Genomic DNA, 25,535 nt, shown 5'->3' with positions numbered 1-25,535 from the left:
CATACACGTGTCTAGCCATGTGGCCACAGGTTCTCCCTGACCACCTAATCTCTTTGTTGACTAGCTGTGTGGCTCTGGACAAATTACTTAACCTCTCTGTGCCTCAGTCTCTTTACCAGTAGAATGGAGATATAATAGTACTTACTTCAGAGATTCATTGTGAGGATTTAAGGAGTCCATATATGTAACATCCTTAGGGCCTTACATATAGAAAACACTCAATCCGGGTTACCTATTATTATTATTGTGGTTATTTCCCAACTTACCAAAATTCTCTCCCCCCCAGATGTCCATCTGGGCATCATACTTTCCCAAGTGGTTAAACCAAGACTTGTCAATCACGAAGATTCCTCCAGCTATGACAGGTGTCCTGGGAGCAAGGAGAGGAAAGAGGTAACACATGAGCTGGAAAATCTGAGCCCCTCTAGATGGCCCCAGGGCCCAGGCCATTTGCCCTAGCATCCCCCACTTGCAGAGTCACTGGGGTCGGATATCTGTCCCGCTTGTTGGCCTCTGGCCTCTCTCTCTCCCCAGGGCCCAGAACAGAGTTAGCCCTTGGATCGTGCACCCCTAGGAGCCCTGGCGACTGAAATGGCCCTCCCAGGAGCCTCCAAAGCCCCTGACTCAGGGAAGGAAGGGGTCTCTCCAGAGCCCACAGCAGTCCTGACCTTATGGGCTTGGTGGGGTCTGTCCGGGCAATCTTCTGCTCCAGAGGGATCTGCTCCCACTTGAAATGCAGGCTCCAGTCAAATCCTAAGGGACAGACTGGGGTGAGGATGGGGCTCAGGGGCTCTTGTCCCCTCACTCCAACACCCCTGAGAGTGTCCCTTGATCAGAACCCAGCTTGTAGAGGGCCCTGAGCAATTCATGTAGTCCTTCCTTCATTCAGAACAAGACAGGTCCCTGTCCTCATGGAGTTTCAATCTACTGGGTAAGACAAAGACTTACAAAGATAAATCAGTAAATGGATAATATGTCAGTTGGGGTTGAAAAGTGCTAAAAAAAAGAAAAAAAAGAAAGAAAAGAAAGGAGGGGTACCCATGCCATTCTAGTAAGGGTAGACAGGAAAGGCTCTCTGAGGAGGTAACATTTGAGTAGAGACCTGAATGAAGAACTGATCCATGCAGACATGTAGGGAAAGGGAATTCCACGTGGGGGAACAGCAAGTGCAAAGGCCCTGAGGTGATTTCCCTAAGGAGAAATGCCTGGCTCCCTTCAGAATCCCACTCAGCCTCAACGTCTAACGACTCTGTCCATTTATTGGAAAACTGAGCCCCAAATAGAAAATCCACTCTGCGCATTAGCTCCTGGCAAAAGATTCTCTGGAGCAGCCTGCCCAGTAGAACTTGCTGCAATGACGGAAATGTCCTATATCTGCACTGTCCAACGTGGTAGACACTAGTCACATGTGGTTATTGAGCACTTGAAATGCTGCTAGGGCAATTTAGGAACTGAGTTTTGAATTTTACTTAATTTTAATTAATTTAAACACATAGCCAAAAGTGGCTATTATCTACTGTATTGGACAGCACAGTTCTAAAGCCTAGACCAGAGCTGCCCAAAAGAAATACAATGCAAGCCGGAGACGCAAGCCACACATGCAATTTAAATTTTTCTAGTAGCCATATCAAAAAGTAAGAAGAACATATGAGATTAATTTGAATAATGTATTTTTAATGCAATATATCCAAAATACTATCATTTCAATCATTATCATTGATGAACATATTCATAATCAATACAAAAAATTATTAATGAGATATTTTATATTCTTTCATACTAAGTCTTCAAAACCTGGTGTGTAGTTTTTCTTACAGCACATCTCAGTTCAGATTGGTCACATTTCAAGAGCTCAATAGCCACATGTGGCTAATAACTACCATATTTGGCCAGGTCTAGACCATTTCCAGGCGTACAGGTCAGGAAACCGTGCAAAGTTGAGGGCTCCCCCTTCCTCACCCCCAAGACAGTAGTCATATCATGTTCTTCTGCCAGGACTTGTGGACATGGTGCCTGGGCTGGCAGTATTTGAGAAGGATGTGTCAAAGTTCGGGGGGGAGGGAAAGATCAGAGACTAGCTTGGCTCTGTCCCTGATTGTGCCAGGAGCCTGCAACTGCCAGCTCTGGCCCTTGGTCCCCAACCCCACGGCTCTACACAATCCCCTTTCGTTTTCTAGAGGTAAAGGGGGTGGGGGTGTGAGACGCTCTGGCACAGTTGGGAAGAAGAGCACCAAGCCAGGGCTTTTGCCTGCCCTCACCTGCCTCCTCTCAGGTCTAGAGCCCCTCCCCTGGGAGCCGGACCCACCTCCCCGAAGGTCAGCAGATGCAGCAAGGTAGGCAAAATTATCCAGACTGATGACATCAATGATGGGGCTCACCACGCGGGTGTGATCCTAGGAGAGGACACATGAGATGGCGTGAGGCCAGGGACTCCGTGAATAAAGGCCCAACTGCCTGCTCTGTGAAGAAGTTCTCTTCGAGGCATTGGGCACTCAGCACCTCCTGCAGGACACGTCAGGCTCCCAGGAGCTGTCCTGCATCACCACATCTAGGCTCCCGGAAGGTCCCTCTTGGGTCTCATGGGCACGATGCTCTCCCAGCCTCTTCCTCTCACATCATGTTGAGCCCTGCCAGGATCTCACCTCCTCAGTAAAGCCCTCCCTGATTGCTGCAGGCTGAGGACTTCTTCCTCTTTTAAACTGCTCTCACAATTATAGACCAGACAATTCCTGGGACAGTGAATCAGATGCTGCCTGATGTGGATCTTCTGTTGCTGGTTTGAACTGTTGTTTTACTAATTGTCGTCCATCTTTGTACATGTTGAGGTTGAGTCTTCCCAACTGGACAACCAGCAGCTTAAGGGCAGGGACCCTGCAGTCTCTGTGTAACCTGGGTGGCACTCCTCTCATGCCACATCCACTTCAAAGTCAGACTCACACTCCCTTCATCATCTCCCAGACACAAATCCACCTCCAAAACATTGGTGGGTAATATGCCAACTTTACTAAAGGTTTTTTTCTGGGGGTGAGGGGTGGGGGGATAGTGGTGGTGGTGGATTTTATCATATACCACGTGCAAAACTTAACTGCCCTCCATCAGCAGGATGTCTGTTCTCTTCTTTTCTGCCTCCATGGAGGGACATGGAACAGAATTTCTTCTCCCTCCTCTCTCTGCATTCTGTGCTGACCCTCAAAATCCTCTTGTCTGCAACTTGGAATCCAGCTCTGCCCCTCAGTTCACACTCCGTCTCAGGATGACAAAACTGTGGGACGTGGCAGAACAGGGGAGACCATCCATGGTCTCCCACAGTGTTCTATGGGGGCCTCACCTTATCCTTTTTATAGACTTTTTGTATTGAGATATAATTCACATTTTTATAACAATTTTATTAAATATAATTGATATACCATAAAATTCGCCATTTTAAAGTGTACAATTCAGTGGTTTGTAGTATATTCACAAGGTTGTGGCACCATCACCACTCTCTAATTCCAAAACATTTTCATCACCCCAATAAGAAACCCTGTACCATTAGCAGTCACTCCCCATACCCGCCTCCCTCCAGCCCCTGACAACTACTAATCCACTTTGTATTTCTACAGATTTATTTATTCTAGACATTTCATATAAATGGAATCATATAATATGCAGTTTTTTGTTACTGGCTTCTTTCACTTAGCATAAGGTTTTCAAAGGTCATCCATATTGTAACATGTATCATTACTTCATTCTTTTTATGGCTGAACAGTATTCCACTGTATGGATATATCACATTCTGTTTACCCATTCACGGTTGATAGACATTTTGCTGTTTCCATGTTTCAGCTATTCTGAATAACACTGCTCTGAACACTCAGGCACAAGTTTTTGTGTGGGGTATGTTTTCATTTCTCTTGAGTATATACCTAGCAGTGGAATTGCTGGGTCATATGGTAACTCTACATTTAAACTTTTGAGGAAGTGCCAGACTGTTTTCCAAAGTGGAAAACAGCACCATTTGACATGCTCCCCAGCAATGTATAAAGACTCCTATTTATCTACATCCCCACCAGCAATTGTACTGTCCATCCTTTTGATTATAACCATCCTGTAGGTATCAAGTGGTACCTCATTGTGGTTTTGACTTGCATTTCCCTAATGACTTAACGTTGAGCATCTTTTCATGTGCTTGTTGACCACTTGTCCATTTTCCATTGCGGTGCGCGGGCTTCTCAATGCGGTGGCTTCTCTTGTTGCGGAGCACGGGCTCTAGGCTTGTGGGCTTCAGTAGTTGTGGCATGCAGGCTCAGTAGTTGTGGCTCGCGAGCTCTAGAGCACAGTCTCAGAAGTTGTGGCACATGGGCTTAGTTGTTCCGTGGCCTGTGGGATCTTCCCGGACAAGGGCTCAAACCCGTGTCCTCTGCATTGGCAGGCAGGTTCTTAACCACTGTGCCACCAGGGAAGCCCCTTTGCTCATTTTTATTTTTTATTTTTATTTTTTTATTTTTTAAAATATTTATTTATTTATTTATTTATTTATTTATTTTTGGCTGTGTTGGGTCTTCGTTTCTGTGCGAGGGCTTTCTCTAGTTGCGGCGAGCGGGGGCCACTCTTCATCGCGGTGCGCGGGCCTCTCACTGTCGCGGCCGGGCCTCTCTTGTTGCAGAGCACAGGCTCCAGACGCGCAGGCTCAGTAGGTGTGGCTCACGGGTCTAGTTGCTCCGCGGCATGTGGGATCTTCCCAGACCAGGGCTCGAACCCATGTCCCCTGCATTAGCAGGCAGATTCTCAACCACTGCGCCACCAGGGAAGCCCCCTTTGCTCATTTTTAAATTGGGCTATTTGTCTTTTATGGTTGAGTTGAAATCACCTCATCCTGTGCTCCATATGTCCAAATCCTCCCCATTCTAGAGAACAGCAGACACATGGGAGGGCCCCCTGCTTGAGAATACCATCCTCTCCTCCCTCCTTCTCAGGCTTCCCAGCTTGACTCACCCTCACTCCTCATCACTCTCTCAGGAGGAAAACAACACCACCCATTCGTAGTAGGAGCTTTGTGGCTCACCCAGGCTTTCAGCCAATTTAATTCTCACCACAACCCAGTGGGACAAATATTACAATTATCCCTGTTTTCAGATGAGAAAGCTCAATGAGGTGAAGCTACTCAGGAGGGAGCAGACCATTTAGGCTTCCTACTCTGCCTGCCCAACTCCAGAGACCGTTCATCATCTCCCCTCATGCCAAGGACATGTGGGCACGTCCAGGGCTCCCCCAGGGACAGACAGACTTACCTCCTTCACCCGCTGCAGCATGGGCTGCAGCCACTCGGTGTTCACTTCGCAGTGGCTGTCCAGAAAGGTGAGGACAGCAGCTGTGGCCACATCTGCCCCGCGAACTCGGGACCGGATCAGCCCTGCAATGGGAAGGGACAAAGGATGGTGCTGGGATTGAGCCAATTTGCTCAGCCGTCCCCCCAAAGTCTCAGGGCTCTCCGCCCCTTAGGGCTGAGGTTTCCTCTGAGTTATTGTGATTTAACTTTTCTTCGTATTTCTTGATTTCTTCCCTCCCTCTTTTTCTTTCTCTCACCCATCCATCAAACCATCATTACTCCAAGGTTATTCTCTGAGTGCCCGCTGCATGCCAGACATTGGACTCTGGGGACACACTGATGAACAGTCAGAGTTTAGTGAACAGAAGTTGCAATAAGGTGTGGTTTGGTACCAAAGGAGAGCCAGAAACCACCACTTAGGAACCGCAGGGTGGTCCCCTCCAGCTGCACTATCCTCTATGACATGCAGAGAGTCTTCTAGACTAAGACAAGCTGGAGTTAGTATGCCAGCCCCTTCACTAACTGTAGCATATTATTTAACCTCTCTGAGCCTTAGTTTTCTTATCCAGAAGATTCAGAGAGAATAATCCCTGCCTCTTGGGGACAGTGCGTGGTGCCCAGGAAGCTGACACGTGCAGAGATTCTACTCTGCTTCCACCTCATTCCCCAGTCTCGCCGAAGGCTCGTCGACTGTCAAAAAAATGGCCTCACTTTTGGCAGCGCCCTAGTCGGAGCTGGGGACTTGCCTGATCAGGAGAGAGGAGACCCAGATGGTCCTGCCCCTGACAGAGCAGCCACTGGTGTGGGGAGATTTCCCTGGCCACACACAACTCTGCCCAGCACTCTATTGCCCCATCCTTCTACTCCATAGGGAGCTGTAAAGCACCTAATCATAAATTTACATCTATGTTGGGTAAAACCCCAGGGAACAGCATACTCCCAGGCCTAACGGCACCTGCAGCCCAGTGCTTGGGAGAGATCGCTCTCTGGCCTCTTCCATTCCAGTTTGAAGGTCCCCTCGGCCTGACTGGACTTTCTTAAATACACTCATCACATCTCTTTCTTTCCTTCCTTCCTTCCTTCCTTCCTTTCTTCCTTTCTTCCTTTCCTCCCTCCCTCCCTCCCTCCTTCCTTCCTTCCCTTCTTCCTTCCTCTCTCTCTCCCTCTCTTTTTCTCTCTCTCTCCCTCTCTCACCTTCAGTGGCTCCCTATTCTCTGCTTTATCAAGTCTAAATGCCCCCCGTCATCTATCCTCACCCCACTCATTCCTCGTGCTGACCAGGCCCAATTCTCCCAGGAAGGGAGACTAAGTAGAGGGAGGTTAAGAGGTTGGGCTCTGGGTGGGCCCCCTGCCCCGGGGTGCAATCCTGGTTCCTTTATTCATCACTCTAGGCAAATTACTGAACCTTCTTAAACCCCAGTTTCCTTATTTGCAAAACAGAATGATGGTCTGTTATGAGGACTGAACATGAGAATGTGGGCAGAGTGAATGCTACAGGGTGAGAATGCAGGAAACTCAGGAAGAGGCTGTTAGTACTTCCTGTACCCAGGCCGGACTGATGCCTTTGCTCGCAGAGTCCCTGGGCCTGGAACGCCCTCCCTTGTGCCCTATTCATCTGTCTCACAACCCCTTCACCCAATCCAGGCCCCCTCTCCGGTCATTCCCCTCTCCTTCGGCTCCCTCTCCTCCATCTCCTCTCTACCCCCATATAATTATAACCAGCCTCAGCTCCATAATAAGCTCTCCGAGGGCAGGGACCATATTTATACTTCTTTTGTGTCCCCTAGAGTGCCGTGTACAATCCTACACTGTAGTCGGTGCTCCAAAACACCTCTTGATTGGAAGTGCGGTCACATCTGCTTTATACTGCCCTGTGGTTTTCTCAAAGCATTTAAGCCTTACAATAACTGTGCAGGACAGAAAGGGTACTATTATTATTCCCATTTCTCAGGAGAGACAACGAAGGCAGCCGGAAGTAGAGCTATTTACCTACAGTCACACTGTGATAGGGGCTGACCCAAGATAGCAAGAGGGTCTTTCCCCAGACCTTGGTCCTGGCCACCAGGAACGCAGCAGGACCACACTGGCTTGGTATGACATGGCACCAAAAGGGAGTGGGGAGGTGCAGAAGTCTAGATCAAAAGAGGTCTGTGGTGGCATCTAGGGTCCAAGAACTTACCTTCCCGCCGGTCATTGCGCAGGCATTTGACCTTGGGGATCCTGGTCAGGAGAAGGCAGTCTTCAGCTGGGGGTGGAGAGAAGGAAGCAAATTCATTCAGATATTGACATCAGACCACATGTGGTTCGACCACTACTGGAACTTCCCAGGAGCTTCTCCAGACCAGGCCCAGGGGAAGGCGAGGCATGGAGGAGAGCGGTCATCTCCACTGGCCAAAGGATCGCCCTGTCCTCCACTCCCCGGCAAGACTGAGGACTGCCTGTACTTGTGGCATTACCCCCCAGGGGGCACCAGAGAGCACCAGCGCTGTCACCAGTCCATCAGCCTCGGAGCTAGACTGTGGGGACAATACTCTGCACACGGCAGTTGTGATAATGAAGGATGCTGCTGAGGCAGTTTAATTTTTTCTTTAATGTCATCTCACTGGTGTCCCATCAAAGCAACACCACTCCTTTTGCACCAGGGAGCAGAGCCAGGGAGGGCACCTAGAAAAGACTGAAGATCCCCGTGGGGAGCAGAGGTCGGCCTGTGATGGCCAGAACAACCTCAAGAGTGCTCCCCTTGGCATTCTGGGGAAATGGGGTGTGAAGGGGTGCAAGAAAAGAAGGTGCGTACTTACGATCTGAACTGAAGTCATCCACTAGAATGATCTCCTGGATCAGGCTGGCAGGAGTTCTGTTCAGGACGCTGGAGCAGTGATGGGGACAGAGGAGCCCAGATTTAGACGTCACCTTCTACTTTCTTCTTCCTGCCATGGGTTCCCCCACCGCCCACCTCGGAAGCCCGCACACTGGCCACGGGCAGCTGCTAGTAAACCTTCCGGGCCCTGGTCAATGGCTGAGGGGCAGTGTGATCCTCAGGGTCCTCCAAGACCCTGCTGACCCTGCTGCCTGGACCCTCAGGTACTTGGGACCCACCCCAGATGGGGGGTGGGGACTGCCCTAGTTTAGCTGTTGAGGCAGGACCTTAGCTGCTCTGGCTACCTGGGCTTAACAAGCCCACCTGAGGACAACCCCCGCTGGCCCCGAAGCTGTCTGCTTGGAAAGCTAGCGAGGCTCCTTCTGGCCTGATGGGTCCGGAGGGGTGTTCTCAGAAAGCTCCCCCGCCAACTCTTTCCCTCTCACCATCCCTCCTCCTCCTTCACTCCCTGGTGAAGGAAACCTAAACTTCTTTAAATCCCTGGAATATCACTGGGTACTCCATTCCGAATCCTATTCTTATCTAAGTTCATTAAGAAATGAGGTGAGTAGAAGTCAAACTTGACCACGGGGCCAAGCTTAGGAGAACAGGAGGGGCACCGCTCTCTGAATCGCTGACAGGTGCCTACTGGGCTGGCATCCATCCACCTAAGGCCTCACGTCCGTCCCCACCGCCCTGGGCTCCTGACCCCTGCATTTCTGCCCGAGTCCTGGGGACCTGACCTTGTGTTTGTGCATCTCGCTAACAGTTGGACTTCTTGGGTCTCCCTGACCCTGATGCACCAGCCTCAGCCTCTCAGAAGGGCAGAACACCCCCTGCCAGTGCCCGCTGGTCTTCACGCCGTCTGGCCACAGCACCCAGTCTCAGTGTCCTCCCCTGCCAGGGCCCAGCAGATCCCCGAGGCCTAGGGGAGCTGCACCACTGAGATGAAAGATCCAAGGTGGGGCTCACCTTTTCACCGTGCGCAGGAGGGTGGAGCGGGCTTCGTTGTGGAAGGTGATGATGACGCTGGTGGCCGGCAAGTCCGAGGAATAGGACACGGAGGGGCAACTGAGAAGAGAGCAGAGAGGTCAGAGGGCAGCTGTGAGAGTGTTCTCAGGGCAGGCTTAAGCTTCTCTGTGTCCAGCCTGCTGCCCCCTGAAGCCGGGCGTGGGCCCCGGGCCTCCACACCCATGCCCAGCCCACTCAGGCCGCCCAGCCTGGAGTCCTTGAAGGGAAGCACAGGTTGGGGGCCCTTCCCAGGCCTGGGTGCTCTTTACAAAAGACCTAGAGCACTCGGAGCCCCACAGTCACTGAAGTGTTGAGGAGGGATCGACGTGTGTAGGCACCGCACAGGCCCCAGGATCAAGCCCCGGACCAACACACAGAACTCCCTGCCCGAGGGGGCAGCCAAGAGAGACAAAATGGCAGAGGGGAGAAGAGGGAAAATGGCCTCTCTTTGTCTCTGACACCCTGTAGCTTCTTCCTTCTCATCTCCTGGTGGCTCCTGACATCTGGTGGGATCTGGAGAGGAACCGTTCCCATCCTGCCCTCCCGTGAACTCCTCCCTCTCACTGCCACCACTAACAGCCACCTGGTGACACCGGGCAGGGGAGCAGCCTCACTCTTCCCATGGGCCCTGGGACACCTGGGGGAAACCAAGTCTCTGAGGAGACACCAAAGGCAGGTCCCCCTACTTCACTCCCTCCCCCAGCAGCTCTGCGCTCCGCCTTCTCCAGACACCACATTTTGGGCACATTGGCTTCCCCATGCTCAGAAAAGGGAATTAAAATGATCCATCCCTGCCAGGCTTCATCCTTATCGGTTCTGCGAATGCTTCTGTGAATGCATTTATTGGTGCTCCTGGGGCCGCGGCGGGAAGGCAGCCGCAGTGCTAGTTTTCATGGCAATCTTCTTTATTACAACTGCTCTCTGACTATTCCAGCGGTGACTGTTTTTTCATTATGACATTCATTCCACTGACAGCGGCTTACAGCCGAATTCCCAGGCCCATTGCCTGCCCTGCAGAGCAGCCCAGGTCAGACAGGCAAGTTCCGCTAGCCTGAGACCCCCACCAGAGACATGCTGAGAGGCCCTAAAATAATCCTCCTTGAGAGAGGATGTCGGGGAGTGGGAGGGGTAGAGAAATTCACCTCTGCCCTGGGAAGCCAGGCGTCCCAAGTGCCTCTCCTCCCAGAGGCGTGTGGGTTTGGGGGTAGGAGGGGGCTTGGTCTGCTGAGATGGGGAGCCCTGGGGGAAGCAGTCACTTCCTGGGCACCCAGACCCCCTGCACTGACCGCTATGGCCCCAGGTCTCTATCTTTGAAGCCCAACGATCTAGTGCCCAGGAAGGATGCCAAGCCCACTGGACTTCTGGTCTCCGTGAGTGACAAGGAAGGTGCTAGAAGCAGGCCCCCTTCTGCACCTTTATCTCACACACATCCGTTGTGCTGCAGAGTAGCTGCTTCAGAAGGAAAAGCAATCTTTTATTTATTTATTTATTTATTTATTTATTTATTTATGGCTGTGTTGGGTCTTCGTTTCTGTGCGAGGGCTTTCTCTAGTTGCGGCAAGTGGGGGCCACTCCTCATCGCGGTGCGCGGGCCTCTCACTGTCGCGGCCTCTCTTGTTGCGGAACACAGGCTCCAGGCGCGCAGGCTCAGCAATTGTGGTGCGCGGGCCTAGTTGCTCCGCGGCATGTGGGATCTTCCCAGACCAGGGCTCGAACCTGTGTCCCCTGCATTGGCAGGCGGATTCTCAAGCACTGCGCCACCAGGGAAGCCCAGGGAAAGCAATCTTGACGCAAGTCACCCTCGCCTACCCTCAAACCAAGACCTGCCCGGCGCTGGGCACACAGCCGGCTCCAACGCAGCCCACGTTGGCCATTCAAAGCTGCAGGCGCACGAGTGGGTCAGCTCCAACCCCGCCTCGCTGCCTTGATCGATGTCTGCACAGAGCACAGAGGAGGTCCCCATACCAGCCTGGGCTGGCAAGGAACCTTCCCCGGAGGAGAGGACGCTGAGGAGAGTCGTAAGGGTGTGGCGAGGAGGCGTTCAGGCAGAGGAAACGGCCTGTGTGTGGAAACAAGGAGGGAGGCCAGAGGAGTCCGGGAGTGAGGGAGCACCAAGGGCTAGGTGCAAAGGAGCAGAGGCTCGGAGGGGACCAGGTGGCTTGTACTTCAGGGAAAGGAGCTTAGACTGTTCCCATAGGTGAGGGCAGGGAGAGGAGAGGTTGAAGGTGGAGACTCGTATCATCCAGACGGGACACAACAAGGGCCTGAACCAGGGAGGGGGGCTGATGACTTGCCCACTCACACTGAGCAGAGCCCAAGCTGGGATCCGCGTGGAAGGTGTCCTAGGTCCTGGCCTAGGGCCTCTCCCACCTACCACTGTGGGAGAACAAGGAGCAAGAGTGCCAAGCATTCCTGGGAGCTGCTGAGGAAGTGGCGGCAGCGGGGCAGGAGGAGAGGGAGGAGAGGGGGCGGTGCACAGCACTCTACTGTTGGCACAGTGCAGGCAGGGCTGGCGGCCCCTCTTCCCCTCAGACATCACCAGACGGGCCCCAAGAACGCCAGGCTAGCCCACCCCCTCAGACCTCCCCGTGGTCCCCTGGCAGGTCACTCTTGCTGGGATTCCAGCCTGAGGTACTTAGGGGCCTCTCTGGCCTCGCTGGGAAGTCTCCTTGGACCTCTCGGTCTCTCAGGAGGTCAGTGAAATAAAGATGAGTCAGGAAAACGACAGATGGTAAGAGTTTGAATGTCTCAATAGCTGGACCGAGTCTGAGGAAATCTTCCTCATTTCTTAAAATCCACATGACTGAAAGAAAAGCCAACTGGTGCTGGCCCTTCCCTCCACCTTTCTTTCTCCACCGGCACAATGGAGGCCACACCTGTAATGGCGGGTGTCCCGGATGGGCCGGTCAGGGCTCAGCTTGTCGCTCTCCAGCTGGTTGAAGGCATGCTGTCTGTAGGGGTCCTCTCCAGGCTTCAGCTGCTTGGCTGCCAGGTACGCCTTCTCATCAAAGCCTTTCGAGGGTGTTCCTGTCACCTGAGACAAAGGTCAGCATCAGAGGGGCCACAGGCAAGAGGATAAAGTAGCCACTGTGTGGTAAGCACTTACGACACGGTAGGACCCAACTGCATTACCTCATTTGTATCTGTGAGCAGGAGATCGTTATTTCCCCCATTGTACAGATGAGGAAACTGAGGCTCGTGACAGTACCCCCATGTGTGGGGGCAGGGAGTACATGGGAACTCTCCGTACTTTCCGCTCAATTTTGTGCAACTAAAACTGCTCTTAAAAAATAAAGCTTATCCTTCAAAAAAATAAAAAAAAAAATAAAAAAATAAAGCTTATTAATAAAAAAGCTCAAGGTCAGAGCTAGTAGGTCACAGGTTTCTGGAATCAAAATGGTTGTTCTGACTCTGAAGCCCACACTCTTGACCAGTGCTCTTCGCTGGATATGGAGATGGTGACACCTGGAGGGCACCTGACCCCCAAAATGAGGTGTCCTGAGAGGTCACCAAGCAACCTGCAGATTGACAGTCTCCTAGGGATAAACTTGGGCCTGACACTGGGCTAGGCATACAGGAGGTGCCTGATGAGTAAAACATCCAGCGCTGGGACAAGCTGCTGCCCAGAGAACCACCTGTGAGGTCCAGCAGACCCTCACAGGCTAATGCCAGAGCTGCTAGGACGCAAATGCACAGGCAGTGATGCATCTTCTCTGGGACTTGTGTTTGCTGCTGAAATAGCTCACGTCAGGCCTCCCGGGCACCCCAGTGCTAAGTGCTGGGGAGTGATGGATGACAGATGCCATGGCCCAGCCTCCCTCCTCTTAGCCACACCCTGCTTTGTGCTCCCAAACTCCCCCCATGAAAGACACTGGGGAAAGATACATCTGAGATGAATGGATGAGTGGATGGATCCTGACATCTCATTATCTGAACCACACTGCCAGCTGGATGTTGCCTGGAAATATCATCAACGGTGAGCGCATCTCGACTCCGCCCCTTCCACCTGACCAGCAGCCCGGGCAGGACCTGTGGGCCCACAGGGGCAGCAGGACAACGGGTGAGAGTTGTCCAGGCACAGAACCCCTGCGTGAGAACTCCATCACAGGCCTAGTCTCTAGAGGGACAGTCCCAAGAAGACAGCTCGACCTGTGGAGAGGAGATGGATGTGTTGGGAGATCCACCAGCAGCCCAGGGCCTCCACATTCCCCTGAGAGCCTAGCTCCCAGCCTCATGGGACAGGAATGCAAAGGTTCCGGGGAGTGCCTGTCTCCTAAGGGCTGCCTCTCTGTAGTGTTCCTGCCTCCTAGGAGCCAGTCCCTGAGCTCCCTGAGGTCAGAGCCAGTGAGGGAGGTTCCCTCATGTGTACTGGGCCCAGCCCTGTGCCACACACATTCTCAGGATGGTGACAACAGCTGCACTGCCAAGCTGTGATATTCTTATTTGGTGCCATGCTAGGGACTGGACAGATGGGTCAGAGTCCCCATAGACTCGCAATCCACTGCAGGAAAGAGAGAACGAGTGGAAGGAGGGGATTGGTTCAAGATGGTGGAGTAGAAGGACGTGCTCTCACTCCCTCTGGCGAGAGCACAAGAATCACAACTAACTGCTGAACAATCATTGACAGGAAGACACTGGAACTCACCAAAAAAGACACCCCACATCCAAAGACAAAGGAGAAGCCACAATGAGACGGTAGGAGGGGCGCAATCACAATAAAATCAAATCCCATAACTGCTGGGTAGGTGACTCACAAACTGGAGAACACTTATACCACAGAAGTCCACCCACTGGAGTGAAGGTTCTGAGCCTCACATCAGGCTTCCCAACCTGGGGGTCCAGCAGCGGGAGAAGGAATTCCTAGAGAATCAGACTTTGAAGGCTAGCGGGATTTGATTTCAGGACTTCGACAGGACTGGGGGAAACAGAGACGCCACTCTTGGAGGGCACACACAAAGTAGTGTGCGCATCAGGACCCAGGGGAAGGAGGAGTGACCTCATAGGAGACTGAACCAGACCTACCTGCTAGTGTTGGAGGGTCTCCTGCAGAGGCAGGGGGTGGCAGTAGATCACCGTGAGGACAAGGACACTGGCGGCAGAAGTTCTGGGAAGTACTTCTTGGCGTGAGCCCTCCCAGGGTCTGCCATTAGCCCCACCAAAGAGCTGGAGTAGGCTCCAGTGTTGGGTTGCCTCAGGCCAACCAACCAACAGGGAGGGAACCAAGCCCCACCCATCAGCAAACAAGCGGATTAAAGTTTTACTGAGCTCTGCCCACCAGAGCAACAACCAGCTCTACCCACCACCAGTCTCTCCCATCAGGAAGCTTGCACAAGCCTCTTAGATAGCCTCATCCACCAGAGGGCAGACAGCAGAAGCAAGAAAAACTACAATCCTGCAGCCTGTGGAACAAAAACCATATTCACAGAGAGACAGACAAGATGAAAAGGCAGAGGGCTATGTAGCAGATGAAGGAACAAGATAAAACCCCAGAAAAACAACTAAATGAAGTGCAGATAGGCAACCTTCCAGAAAAAGAATACAGAATAATGACAGTGAGGATGATTCAGGACCTCAGAAGAAGAATGGAGGCAAATATCGAGAAGATGCAAGAAATGTTTAACAAAGACCTCGAAGAATTAAAGAACAAACAAACAGAGATGAACAGTACAATAACTGAAATGAAAAATACACTAGAAGGAATCAATAGCAGAATAACTGAGGCAGAAGAACGGATAAGTGACCTGGAAGACAGAATGATGGAATTCACTGCTGTGGAACAGAATAAAGAAAAAAGAATGAAAAGAAATGAAAACAGCCTAAGAGACCTCTGGGACAACATTAAACGCAACAACATTTGCATTATAGGGGTCTCAGAAGGAGAAGAGAGAGAGAAAGGACCTGAGAAAATATTTGAAGAGATTATACGAGAAAACTTCCCTAACATGGGAAAGGAAATAGCCACACAAGTCCAGGAAGCACAGAGAGTCCCAGGCAGGATAAACCCAAGGAGAAACATGCCGAGCCACATAGTAATAAAATTGGCAAAAATTAAAGACAAAGAAAAATTATTGAAAGCAACAAGGGAAAAATGACAAATAACATGCAAAGGAACTCCCATAAGGTTAACAGCTGATTTCTCAGCAGAAACTCTACAAGCCAGAAGGGAGTGGCATGACATATTTAAAGTGATGAAAGGGAAGAACCTACAACCAAGATTACTCTACCCAGCAAGAATCTCATTCAGATTCGATGGAGAGATCAAAAGCTTTACAGACAAGCGAAAGCTAAGAGAATTCAGCACCACCAAACCAGCTCTACAACAAATGCTAAAGGAACTTTTCTAAGTGGGAAACACAAGAGAAGAAAAGGACCTACAAAAACTAAACCATAACAATTAAGAAAATGGTAATAGGAACATACATATCAATAATTACCTTAAAAGTGAATGGATTAAGTGCTCCAACCAAAAGACTCAGGCTCGCTGGATGGATACAAAAACAACACCCATATATATGCTGTCTACAAGAGACCCACTTCAGACCTAGGGACACATACAGACTGAAAGTGAGGGGATGGAAAAAGATATTCCATGCAGATGGAAATCAAAAGAAAGCTGGAGTAGCAATACTCATATCAGATAAAATAGACTTTAAAATTAAGAATATTACAAGAGACAAGGAAGGACACGACATAATGATCAAGGGATCAATCCAAAAAGAAGATGTAACAATTGTATGCACCCAACATAGGAGCATGTCAATACATAAGGCAACTGCTAACAGCTATAACAGAGGAAATCAACAGTAACACAATAATAGTGGGGGACTTTAACACCTCACTTACACCAATGGACAGATCATCCAAACAGAAAATTAATAAGGAAACACAAGCTTTAAATGACACAATAGACCAGATAGATTTCATTGATATTCATAGGACATTCCATCCAAAAACAGCAGATTACACTTTCTTCTCAAGTGCACACAGAACATTCTCCAGGATAGATCACATCTTGGGTCACAAATCCAGCCTCAGTAAATTTAACAAAATTGAAATCATATCAAGCATCTTTTCTGACCACAACGCTATGAGATTAGAAATCAATTACAGGGAAAAAAACAAAATAAACACAAACACATGAAGGCTAAACAATACATTACTAAATAACTAAGAGATCACTGAAGAAATCAAAGAGGAAATCAAAAAATACCTAGAGACAAATGACAATGAAAACACGATGATCCAAAACCTATGGGATGCAGCAAAAGCAGTTCTAAGAGGGAAGTTTATAGCAGTACAAGCCTACCTCAAGAAACAAGAAAAATCTCAAATAAACAATCTAAACTTACACCTAAAGGAAATAGAGAAAGAAGAACAAACAAAACCCAAAGTTAGCAGAAGGAAAGAAATCATCAAGATCAGAGCAGAAATAAATGAAATAGAAACAAAGAAAACAATAGCAAAGATCAATAAAACTAAAAGCTGGTTCATTGAGAGGATAAACAAAATTGATAAACCATTAGCCAGACGCATCAAGAAAAAGAGGGAGAGGACTCAAATCAATAAAATTAGAAATGAAAAAGGAGAAGTTACAACAGACACTGCAGAAATACAAAGCATCCTAAGAGACTACTACAAGCAACTCTATGCCAATAAATGGACAACTTGGAAGAAATGGACAAATTCTTAGAAAGGTATAACCTTCCAAGACTGAATCAGGAAGAAAGAGAAAATATGAACAGACCAATCACAAGTAATGAAATTGAAACTGTGATTAAAAATCTTTCAACAAACAAAAGTCCAGGACCAGATGGCTTCACAGGTGAATTCTGTCAAGCATTTAGAGAAGAGCTAACACCCATCCTTCTCAAACTCTTCCAGAACATTGCAGAGGAAGGAACACTCCCAAACTCATTCTATGAGGCCACCATCACCCTGATACCAAAACCAGACAAAGATACTACAGAAAAAGACAATCACAGACCAATATCACTCATGAATATAGATGCAAAAATCCTCAACAAAATACTAGCAAACAGAATCCAACAACACATTAAAAGGATCATACACCATGATCAAGTGGGATTTATCCCAGGGATGCAAGGATTCTTCTATATATGCAAATCAATCAAAGTGATACACCATATTAACAAACTGAACAAGAAAAACCATATGATCATCTCAATAGATGCGGAAAAAGCTTTTGACAAAATTCAACACCCATTTATGATAAAAACTCTCCAGAAAGTGGGCATAGAGGGAACCTACCTCAACATAATAAAGGCCGTATAAGACAAACCCACAGCAAACATCATTCTCAATGGTGAAAAACTGAAAGCATTTCCTCTAAGATTAGGAACAAGACAAGGATGTCCACTCTCACCACTATTATTCAACATAGTTTTGGAAATCCTAGCCATGGCAATCAGAGAAGAAAAAGAAATAAAAGGAATACAAATTGGAAAAGAAGAAGTTAAACTGTCACTGTTGGCAGAGGACATGATACTATACATAGAGAATCCTAAGGATGCCACCAGGAAACTACTAGAGCTAATCAATGAATTTGGTAAAGTTGCAGGATACAAAATAAATGCACAGAAATCTCTTGCATTCCTATACACTAATGATGAAAAATCTGAAAGAGAAATTAAGGAAACACTCCCATTTACCACTGCAACAAAAAGAATAAAATACCTAGGAATAAACCTACTTAGGGAGACAAAAGACCTGTATGCAGAAAACTATAAGATACTGATGAAAGAAATAAAAGTTGATACCAACAGATGGAGAGATATACCATGTTCTTGGATTGGAAGAATCAATATTGTGAAAATGACTATACTACCCAAAGCAATCTACAGATTCAATGCAATGCCTATCAAATTACCACTGGCATTTTTTTTACAGAACTAGAACAAAAAATCTTAAAATTTGTATGGAGACACAAAAGACCCCGAATAGCCAAAGCAGTCTTGAGGGAAAAAATGGAGCTGGAGGAATCAGACTCCCTGACTTCAGACTATACTACAAAGCTACAGTAATCAAGACAATATGGTACTGGCACAAAAATAGAAATATAGATCAATGGAACAGGATAGAAAGCCCAGAGATAAACCCACGCATCTACGGTCAACTAATCTATGACAAAGGAGGCAAGGATATACAATGGAGAAAAGACAGTCTCTTCAATAAGTGGTGCTGGGAAAACTGGACAGCTACATGTAAAAGAATGAAATTAGAACACTCCCTAACACCATACACAAAAATAAACTCAAAATGGATTCAAGACCTAAATGTAAGACCAGACACTATAAAACTCTTAGAGGAAAACATAGGAAGAACACTCTTTGACATAAATCACAGCAAGATCTTTTTTGACCCAGCTCCTAGAGTAATGGAAATAAAAACAAAAATAAACAAATGGGACCTAATGAAACTTAAAAGCTTTTGCAAAACAAAGGAAACTACAAACAAGACAAAAAGTCAACCCTCAGAACGGGAGAAAATATTTGCAAACGAATCAATGGACAAAGGATTAATCTCGAAAATATATAAACAGCTCATGCAGCTCAATATTAAAAAAACAGACACCTGAGTCCAAAAATGGGCAGAAGACCTAAATAGACATTTCTCCAAAGAAGACATACAGATGGCCAAGAAGCACATGAAAAGCTGCTCAACATCACTAGTTATTACAGAAACGCAAATCAAAACTACAATGAGGTATCTCCTCACACCAGTTAGAATGGGCATCACCAGAAAATCTACAAACAACAAATGCTGGAGAGGGTGTGGAGAAAAGGGAACCCTCTTGCACTGTTGGTGGGAATGTAAATTGATACAGCCACTACAGAGAACAGTATGGAGGTTCCTTAAAAAACTAAAAATAGAATTACCATATGACCCAGCAATCCCACTACTGGGCATATACCCAGAGAAAACCATAATTCAAAAAGACACATATACCCCAATGTTCATTGCAGCACTATTTACAATATCCAGGTCATGGAAGCAACCTAAATCCCCATCGGGAGACGAGTGGATAAAGAAGATGTGGTACATATATACAATGGAATATTACTCAGCCATAAAAAGGGACAAAACTGGGTCATTTGTAGAGATGTGGATGGATCTAGAGACTGTCATACAGAGTGAAGTAAGTCAGAAAGAGAAAAACAAATATTGTAAATTAACACATATATGTGAAACCTAGAAAAATGGTACAGATGAACCCGTTTGCAGGGCAGAAATTGAGACACAGATGCAGAGGACAAAAGTATGGACATTGAGGGGGGAAAGTGGCAGGGGGTGTTGGTGGTGGGATGAATTGGGAGATTAGGGTTGACATATATACACTAATATAGATAAAATGGATAACTAATAAGAACCTGCTGTATAAAAAAATAAAATAAAATTCAAAAAAAAAAGGTAAGGACATCTAAAAAAAAAAAATAGAAGGAGTGAAGGAAGGAGGGAGAGGGGAGGAGAGAGAGAGGAAGAAGGTTCTGGCTTGAACCCTGGATTGCTAGAAGGACCCATGCTGTCAACTGTGAGAGTGAGGATGAGGGCTCCTTTGTGCCCTTCCCACCAGAGAAAAGAGTGGGTGCTAACTGTGCCCCCCACTTCCACCCAGCCCGGGATCAGGCAAATGGAAAGCGGCCTCCAGCTGATGGTGGAAGAGCTAAAATAAGAACAAAAATTGCAGAAGCTCCCAAAGGGAGAGTATGCCACTGAATTACCCTGCCAGTCAACTGAGGGAAATAACCATGCTTATTTATTTAGGACTTATGGCCACGCTGTGGGCTCAGGAAACCTCTGAGCTCTCAATCCACACTCACCCATCGCCCAGTAAACATTGATCGAGAGCCACCAGCTACCGGGCACTGGAACACCCTTCTAAAAGTTCCAAGGATCACCTGATCATTCATTCATTTGTTTACAGAGGCTTGACTCCACTTGCTCATTCATTCATCCACCCATTCATTCAGCAAAACTCTGCTGAGCACCACCTATGTGCCAGGAAGGGGAAGGAATGGTTCTGACTCTGTCCCCATTCCCAGCCTGCTGCCTTCCTGCACCTCATTCAAAGCTTCTTCAGGGCCACAGAGAAGGCTGTGCAAGAGCATCTCTAGAGAAGATCCTCTCAGGACCTCAAAACTGAGCTAGACATCAGCCTCATCAGCCTCTGATGGTCCAAACCTCCTCCGAGGTTAGACCCTTCACCTGTGACACACCTTGTGAAGAAGGGCACAAGGGCCTGCTCCCTCCCAGAGGTCTCAGCTCTGCTTTCACGTTGACCCAGCATCCCCGGGGTTTAAAGCTGAAACATCAGTTGGCTGTGTGTCAGCCGAGTGGAGGCGATACTGAGGAAGGGTAGGATGTGACCTCTCTATCCAGTCCCTCTCTGGCCTCACCCCAGTCACTGCCCTGAGCTCTTCTACCTGATATCTATCCACACACCCACACCACAGCTCATTTCCCTCCAGCTCTTGAACTCTCCTTTCCCTTTGGCCCCGGTCTTTGATTCTGAGACTTCCAGGCCTTTGAGTGTCCCAGTGGCTACCACTAACTCAACGCCTCAAAATGAATTCTTCATCTGTCCCCAAAGCAGCTGCTTCCTCTGTGCTGCCTGTTGCAGAGGTGGGCAGTCCCACCCTCCTGGTCCTCCAGGTGACAAATCCAGGGGTCACCCCTAGTGCCCTCCCCCATGCTCCACAGCCTGATGCAGGCCCCTGCCCTGGGTCTCACAGGCAGTGTCCTATGCACATGCCACTAGTGTTAAATCAACAGATTATTTACTGAAAGTCTAGTTTGTGCAGACACTGTGCAAGAAGCTGGGAGGATGGAAATAAACAAAAAGTATGGCCCCCAGAAGAGAAATCTAGGAATCTAGGTCACTCCCTTTTTCTCCCCCATCCCATGCCAGGCATGGCCATGGAGGATCATAAAGAAACCTCCACTCTCAAACTCAGATCACACGGGTAGCTGGAGAACTGGCCATGGAACCTCGCCCACCCCACCCCAGCTGGGGCAGGAGTCTGGTGATGGCACAGGCACCAGGCACTGGTGGCCAGTGAATGCTGCCTCCCTGCTCCCCTCTTCCAAAGGGGAAGTGTGTTGTGCTATCCTGTTCTCCCAGCCACACTGCTTACTAAGCATATCGGTGAGGGGTAAATACATCCTTTGGCTCTGGGCTGCGGGACCATAAGGGGATATATCTGGATCAGCCTGAGAGACCCGAGATCCTGGGCTTGGAGCCAGTCGGAGCCACTGGATAGGAGGACTTGGACTGCTGTCCTTTCTGGAGGGGGTGAGGGCATTTGGGGCTGTCTGTGGAATTCTTATACCACATGGCACTGACATCTGTGCTTCACTTCTCTTTCTTTTCCACTAGATAGTGAGCTCCTAGCACCTGGCACATAGTAGGTATTGAGCGGATGTTTACTGAATAAAGGAATGAATGAGTGAGTGAATGAATGAATGGATACCTAGACAGTATCCCTGCTCCACCTTACTTATAATCAAGTGGGGAGAAAACCACAGCAGACAAATGGGATCCTCTGACACCACACATGACCTCCAGTGGCTTTCACTCTCCCTCAGGGCACAAGCCCCAGAGATCACAGTGGCCCAGGAGCGGAAGCCCTGTCACCTCGCTGGACTCAGCTTCTACTGTTGCCCCCTGCCTAGCTCTGCTCCAGCCACACTGGCCTCCTGATGTTCCTTGAGCCTGCCAGCACCTTCTCCTTAGCCCCTTTGTTCCTTCTGCTTCCTTTCTGGAAGGCTTTTCTCCCAGTTGTCTGCATGGCTCCCTCCTTCACCCCCTGCAGGGCTCTGCTCAAACCTGGCTCCTCCGTGAGCCTTCCCCAACCACCATCTGTGAAACTGTGGCCTCAGCCCCACCCTCGCCTTCCCCATCCTCTCGCCTGCTTTGGTTTTCCTTATAGCACGTAGTATCATCGGATGTTCGATGTGCACTTTTGTTATTAATGTTATGTTTTTGACTCCTTCTTCCCACAAGAATATAAGCTTCACCAGGGCAGGGATTGTCTGTTTTGTTTAATGCTGGATCCCAAAGCCCAGAACAGTGCCCAATGGGACTGGAAAACAATGGCTAATGAGTATGTGAGTGATGAGCTGTCATGCCCACAACATCTCCTGCCCGCCCCCCACCCCGCTCCCCACACTCAGCTAACACACACTTGGAGTTGAAGCGGACCAAGAAGGTGGCAGGGTAGTTTTGCTCATCTTAGGGACCTCCTCACTCACATGCTCCTGGCAGGGCTGTTAATCACTCTCTTCCCATCCCACCAACACCTCAATCACCACCATGGGGTGGGCACAAGACCCAGGCTAGGGTGATCTTGTCACTGCACTCCCAGACGCAGGGGACTGGTTCAGGAATGGTCATTTGACTCAATCGGGGCCAATCAGAATCCACCCTGAGACTTTTCTATAAACTGAGCTCTTTTTGTCAGTGCTGCTCAGCTTGGGAGGTGAGAGTCTTCCTGCCCATCACATGGAGAAATCTTGTCTGGAGAATGAAACCAAGAAGAAAGAATCAGAGCCAAGAGATGGAAAGAAAGAGCTCTAATGATATTGTTTGGGGTCCCTGGAGCCAATTATATCTGATCCAAGTTCACTTTGGGGTTTTTCTATCTCTCTATATCTGTCCATCTAACTACTTACCTACCTATCTGTCCTTTTTTTTTTCTCTTGAACTAGTTTGAGTTGGCTGTTCTTCTCTCATAACCAAAAGTTCAGAGATGTCAGTCCTTCGGTCCTTTCAATGAAAAGCAAACCATTCTCCAGAAGTAAGAAACAAAAGTCAAAACCAAAAACCAACAAATGAGCCACCAATGGCAATGACACAGTGTGGGTGGAAGCCATCCATTCCAAGATTTCCAGGCTGTTCTCTGGCATCTGGCCCAGGGACTTGAGCCCAGAGCCGGATGAGGCATTCCTAGCCTTGTCCAGCAGGCAGGGCTGTGGTCAGGCTTTGGGAAGGGCGGGGGGACAGGATGGGGTTCCATCTGGACAACAACTTAAGAGGTCCTTGGGTTGCCATGGTGAGGAACAAGTGTTGGGAAGATGGTGAGTGACAGCCTGATGAGGCTCCCACAGCCCTCCAGCCGCCTGCCGAGAGTTCTTGGTGACGTTTAGGCAGCTGCCTCCTAAACGTCACCAGTCTGTCTTTTCAGGAAGTGCCAAATCCAGCACTTCCATGTCCAATAAGGTCAATCACATCTGAAATTGTTTAAGCTGAAATCATGACTCTGCTTTATAAAATGGGAAGAATTATTTCTCATCTTAGAGACTTTTATTTTCAGTCAATCACTTCGATTAAACTTTGAAACCTGCCTGACTGGTATCAGTCTTTTTCCAGCTAGATTTGCTTATTTCTTCTTGACTGCTAAATTTTTGGAAACAAACAGCCAAGGGGAAGGTTGAAAATAAGAAAGGAAAATATTTTCCAAGTCATTTTCATCAAAAACAGTTCAACCCAAATCTCCAAGCCTTATAAACTTTCTTTTAACATATATGCACATGTACCCCTAAATTTCAGATTTAAACAACTCGAACTCCTTTTAAATAACTGCTGCCCAATTTCCTTTTATTGCCAGTAAAACAGGTACCTGCTGGGTTTGCCTTTCACTAAACTCACTGAAACTGCAAATAAAAAGGCTCTGGATATGGGAACACATGTATATGTATAACTGATTCACTTTGTTATAAAGCAGAAACTAACACACCATTGTAAAGCAATTATACTCCAATAAAGATGCTTAAAAAAAAAAAAAAAAAAGGCTCTGGTCCTATTTTATGGATGACTCCTGACTTTTTTTTCTGAGTCTGCTTTAAACGCCAAACACCTGGCGAACAAAATGTGATTCCCAACCACTCCTGACTCCCCTAGGACAAAAATTTCATCTGATGCTGTGTCCCAAGTTGAAAGACTGCCATTCATTAGGAGAGCTGGGAAACAGTGCATGAGTCACCATCTCTGAGAGCACAGGCTTGGGTTCCACCCCTCCCAAATGAAAAGGCGGGTCCCCTGGGTCTCCCCGCAAGCTGCTGGGTTCTGGGGAGGCAGCCAACCCCGCCTGGACAGCCAGTGCTCCTGCTTAACCAGACAAGATGCCAGGGGCGGCACCGGGCTGGCAACCTCAGCTTGGGCACAGGCGAAACTCGTCTAGGTTACCAAGGGCCTGTCCCAGATACGTCCCCATCTTCCTTTACACATTGCCTCAGAAGTAGTTGTCATAGGGGTTACCAGCCTGGGCTTTGAAATCCCATGGCCCTGGGATAAAATGTCAGTGCTTATTGCTCTCTGGCCTTGGAAAGTCACCTACCCTTTCTGAGCATGCTTCTTCGTCTGGAAAATGGGGATTAGGGTGAGGATTAAAGGAGATAATGTAGATAATATATTTAGCATGGTAACTGGCACATAAATTATATATTAATTATCATTAGCTTGCCTGTCTTTTTAGCAGTGACTCTCAACCCTGGCTGTACATTAGAATCATGTGGGAAGATTTTTAACATCCTGACGTCCAGGCCCTACCCAAGACTAATTAAATCAGAATCTCTAGGGGTGGGTCTCAAGCATCAGGGGTTCTTAAAGCTCTCCGGGTGGTCCAATGTGCTACCAAGGCTGAGCAGCTGCTTCGTATGGATGCAGGGTGGTGAGCGACTGCTAGTCAAGGGCTGCTAAAATCACAGGACCAAGAACGAGGAGGGACCTAGGCCATCTCCCCTGACCCCTTCCCAGGAGCCTCACTGTGAGTCTGGTTTTCTGGCCTCTCTTTGTACTGACCCAGAGCTTCACCATCAGCAGAGCCAGCTGCAACTCAGCTAGAGCCTCCAAGGCTACTATAGAAATCCCACCTTGCAACACTTAGGCTCACAGGCCTGGGAGGTTCTAGTTCAATTTCATACCAAGGAGTACAAGGTAGGGGCTGCCTGGGAAGGCCACCTTGAACTTCCAGTTAGGTTTCCCACCATGACCTGACTTCTCCAGGGTGCTGATGACTGCACAGCTTTATGATACCAGTGGTCTCACCAAGAAAGAGTTCTAGTGGTTATGGTGATCTCACCAAGAAAGAGAGGGGGCGCGTTCCCCATTCCCTTAGATATCTGAGCCAACTAGGATCCTCTATTTAAGGCTGGGACAAGGCATCAGGCCCACTGTTCCAGACCACCTGTGCTCAGATCCAGGAAGATTCCAGGCCCAATCAAGCTCTCTGAGTCTCATTTCCCACTCTCTACCCAGCCCAGAGGCCGTCTAGGGATGGAGGGATTTTGAGGGTGGTCCATGCTAGGAATACGTGGTGTGATAGCTCAGTTTCCACCTGCTTA

The 25,535-nt window shown here is 48.6% G+C and overlaps 1 protein-coding gene across 1 annotated transcript in view; it reads right to left on the bottom strand.

Moving 5' to 3' along the window:
• Window positions 1-25,535, bottom strand: part of GALNT16 (polypeptide N-acetylgalactosaminyltransferase 16) — a 101,917-nt gene that overhangs the window by 17,295 nt on the left and 59,087 nt on the right. The window contains exons 2-9 of the mRNA XM_059915761.1: window positions 12,053-12,210; window positions 9,138-9,236; window positions 8,107-8,174; window positions 7,488-7,553; window positions 5,271-5,392; window positions 2,306-2,393; window positions 669-753; window positions 267-370 (exon numbers count right to left, since the gene is read on the bottom strand). Coding sequence (XP_059771744.1) covers window positions 267-370; window positions 669-753; window positions 2,306-2,393; window positions 5,271-5,392; window positions 7,488-7,553; window positions 8,107-8,174; window positions 9,138-9,236; window positions 12,053-12,210 — 790 coding nt within the window. The remainder of the gene's footprint in view (window positions 1-266; window positions 371-668; window positions 754-2,305; window positions 2,394-5,270; window positions 5,393-7,487; window positions 7,554-8,106; window positions 8,175-9,137; window positions 9,237-12,052; window positions 12,211-25,535) is intronic.

The sequence above is a fragment of the Balaenoptera ricei genome, chromosome 2 (genome assembly GCF_028023285.1).
Source record: "Balaenoptera ricei isolate mBalRic1 chromosome 2, mBalRic1.hap2, whole genome shotgun sequence".
NCBI lineage: Eukaryota > Metazoa > Chordata > Mammalia > Artiodactyla > Balaenopteridae > Balaenoptera > Balaenoptera ricei.
Note: the sequence above shows the minus strand (reverse complement) of the source record. Positions and strands in the feature narration are given on the sequence as shown.